Source organism: Gekko japonicus, unplaced genomic scaffold, assembly GCF_001447785.1.
Source record: "Gekko japonicus isolate JY-2015 unplaced genomic scaffold, Gekko_japonicus_V1.1 scaffold3371, whole genome shotgun sequence".
Taxonomy (NCBI): Eukaryota; Metazoa; Chordata; class Lepidosauria; order Squamata; family Gekkonidae; genus Gekko; species Gekko japonicus.
The window spans coordinates 45971-47885 of record NW_015163710.1 but is presented as its reverse complement, the minus strand read 5'-3'; the positions used below and the strand labels follow the sequence as shown (position 1 = coordinate 47885).

Genomic DNA, 1915 nt, shown 5'->3' with positions numbered 1-1915 from the left:
TATTCTAGCCGGCACCTATCGGCAGGCAAGGCTCCTGGCCGAGAGCCCATGGAACTCTCGGCCACTGTAAATAGCCTGTCACTTGTGTGTGGGTGTGTTTGGGGAGCGGGGTTTGTGCACATATAAACCAGCCTGCGAGCTGGGGACGCTCGTCTTGTTCTGAGCTGAAATAAAGAATGAGAGCTGAAATCACTAGTAAGTCTGGCATTTCAGCCACAGAATATCTCCCTTCAGATCCCAAGGACGCTTACGTCAAAATCCAAGTGTTCGGAGACAAATTTCAGCACGTGGATGGTGCTCTTAACAGCTCTTTCCCGCTCGTAGGTCTTCTCTGATTCAATCCAGCCATTCGTATGCTGTGAAGAAAAAACGCATAAGAGGAAGAAGGCATCATTGAGTCTGGCCTGTCAATCCAAGGATACATCACAGAATGCCAGGTTTTTAAAGAAGAAGGTTTGAGTCCCGTGGCACCTTTAAGACCCATGAAGTTTCACTCTGGGTATAAGAAGAGGAGGACTGGATTGATACCCCGCCCTTCACTACTCAAAGGAGTCTCAGAGCGGCTTACAAACTCCTTTCCCTTCCCCTCCCCACAACAGACCCCCTGTGAGGTAGGTGGGGCTGAGAGAGCTCTCCCGAGAACTGCCCTTGAGAGAACAGCTCTGAGAGAACTTGTGACTGACCCAAGGTCACACCAGCAGCTGCATTGGGAGGAGTGGGGAATCAAACCCGGTTCTCCCGGATTAGAGTCCACGCACTTAACCACGACACCAAACTGTATGCAAACAAAAAGCTCATACCCAGAATTAAACCTTCTGGGTCTTCAAAGTGCCACTGGACTTGAACTGTGGGGCAACGTTGTACTTTTTTGGGGGAAATTTCCTTGAATGCTTTGTATTTAATTTAAATTGCAATTATTGTGATTGTCTGATAATCAATTAGCACTATAAATACCAATATACTAGAAGAAGAAAAAACATATTTTTTTAGTTGATCTAAGATTATATTGTTTGTTACACACGGTGCTTTAGTGTTACTATTTTCTACCATTTACACCGTGGTCCTCTTGTTGTCCCTAAAAGAAATCAGTCCTGACTGTTCCCTGGAAGGCCAAATAGTGAAGCTGAAGCTCAAAATACTTTGGTCACCCAATGAGAAGGGAGCACTCCCTGGAGAAGAAGACCTTGATGCTGGGAAAGACTGGAGGTCAAAGAAGAAGGGGACGGCAAAGGATGAGATGGTTAGATAGTGTTATCGAGGCAACGGACATGACGTTGAGCAAACTCCGGAGGATGGCAGAAGACTGGAGGGCCTGGCGTGATGCATTAACAGAAGCCTTGTGTCCAGATCACGGGAGGCGGTAGTTCCGCTCTATTCTGCTATGGTCAGGCCCCACCTGGAGTCCTGTGTCCAGTTTTGGGCACCACATTTTAGGAAGGATGTTGACAAGCTCGAGTGTCCAGAAGAGGGCAACCAGGATGGTGAGAGGGTTGGAATCCAAGTCTTACAAGGAAAGGCTGAAAGAGTTGGGTCTGTTTAGCCTGGGAAAGAGAAGGCTTAGAGGGGACATGATTACAGTCTTCAAGTATTTAAAGGGCTGTCATGTAGAAGATGGAGCAGATCTATTCTCTCTTGCTCCGGATTGCAAGACTAGGTCTAATGAGTGGAAATTACAAGTGAGTCGTTACCGGGTAAATATCAGGAGGAACTTCCTAACTGTAAGAGTGGTTGACTGCAAGAAGATCAAATCAGTCAATCTGTCAGCAAGCTGCCATTCTGTTTTCTGTGACCTCTGTGTACATATCCTTTCCCTGTTGCACCCGGCTTGGTTTCTATCATCCTGCTCCTGCGTTGGAATGCAAAAGATAACTGCTGGAGGTTGTGTGGGGGAGAAGATGCTGTAATGCTTGCATAT

At 46.9% G+C, this 1915-nt stretch overlaps 1 protein-coding gene across 1 annotated transcript in view; it reads right to left on the bottom strand.

Annotated features, from left to right (window-relative positions):
• The window catches only part of LOC107107524 (maestro heat-like repeat family member 5), an 87155-nt gene that overhangs the window by 46884 nt on the left and 38356 nt on the right, over positions 1-1915 (bottom strand). The window contains exon 9 of the mRNA XM_015407835.1: positions 252-356. Within this exon, the coding sequence (XP_015263321.1) occupies positions 252-356 (105 nt within the window). The remainder of the gene's footprint in view (positions 1-251; positions 357-1915) is intronic.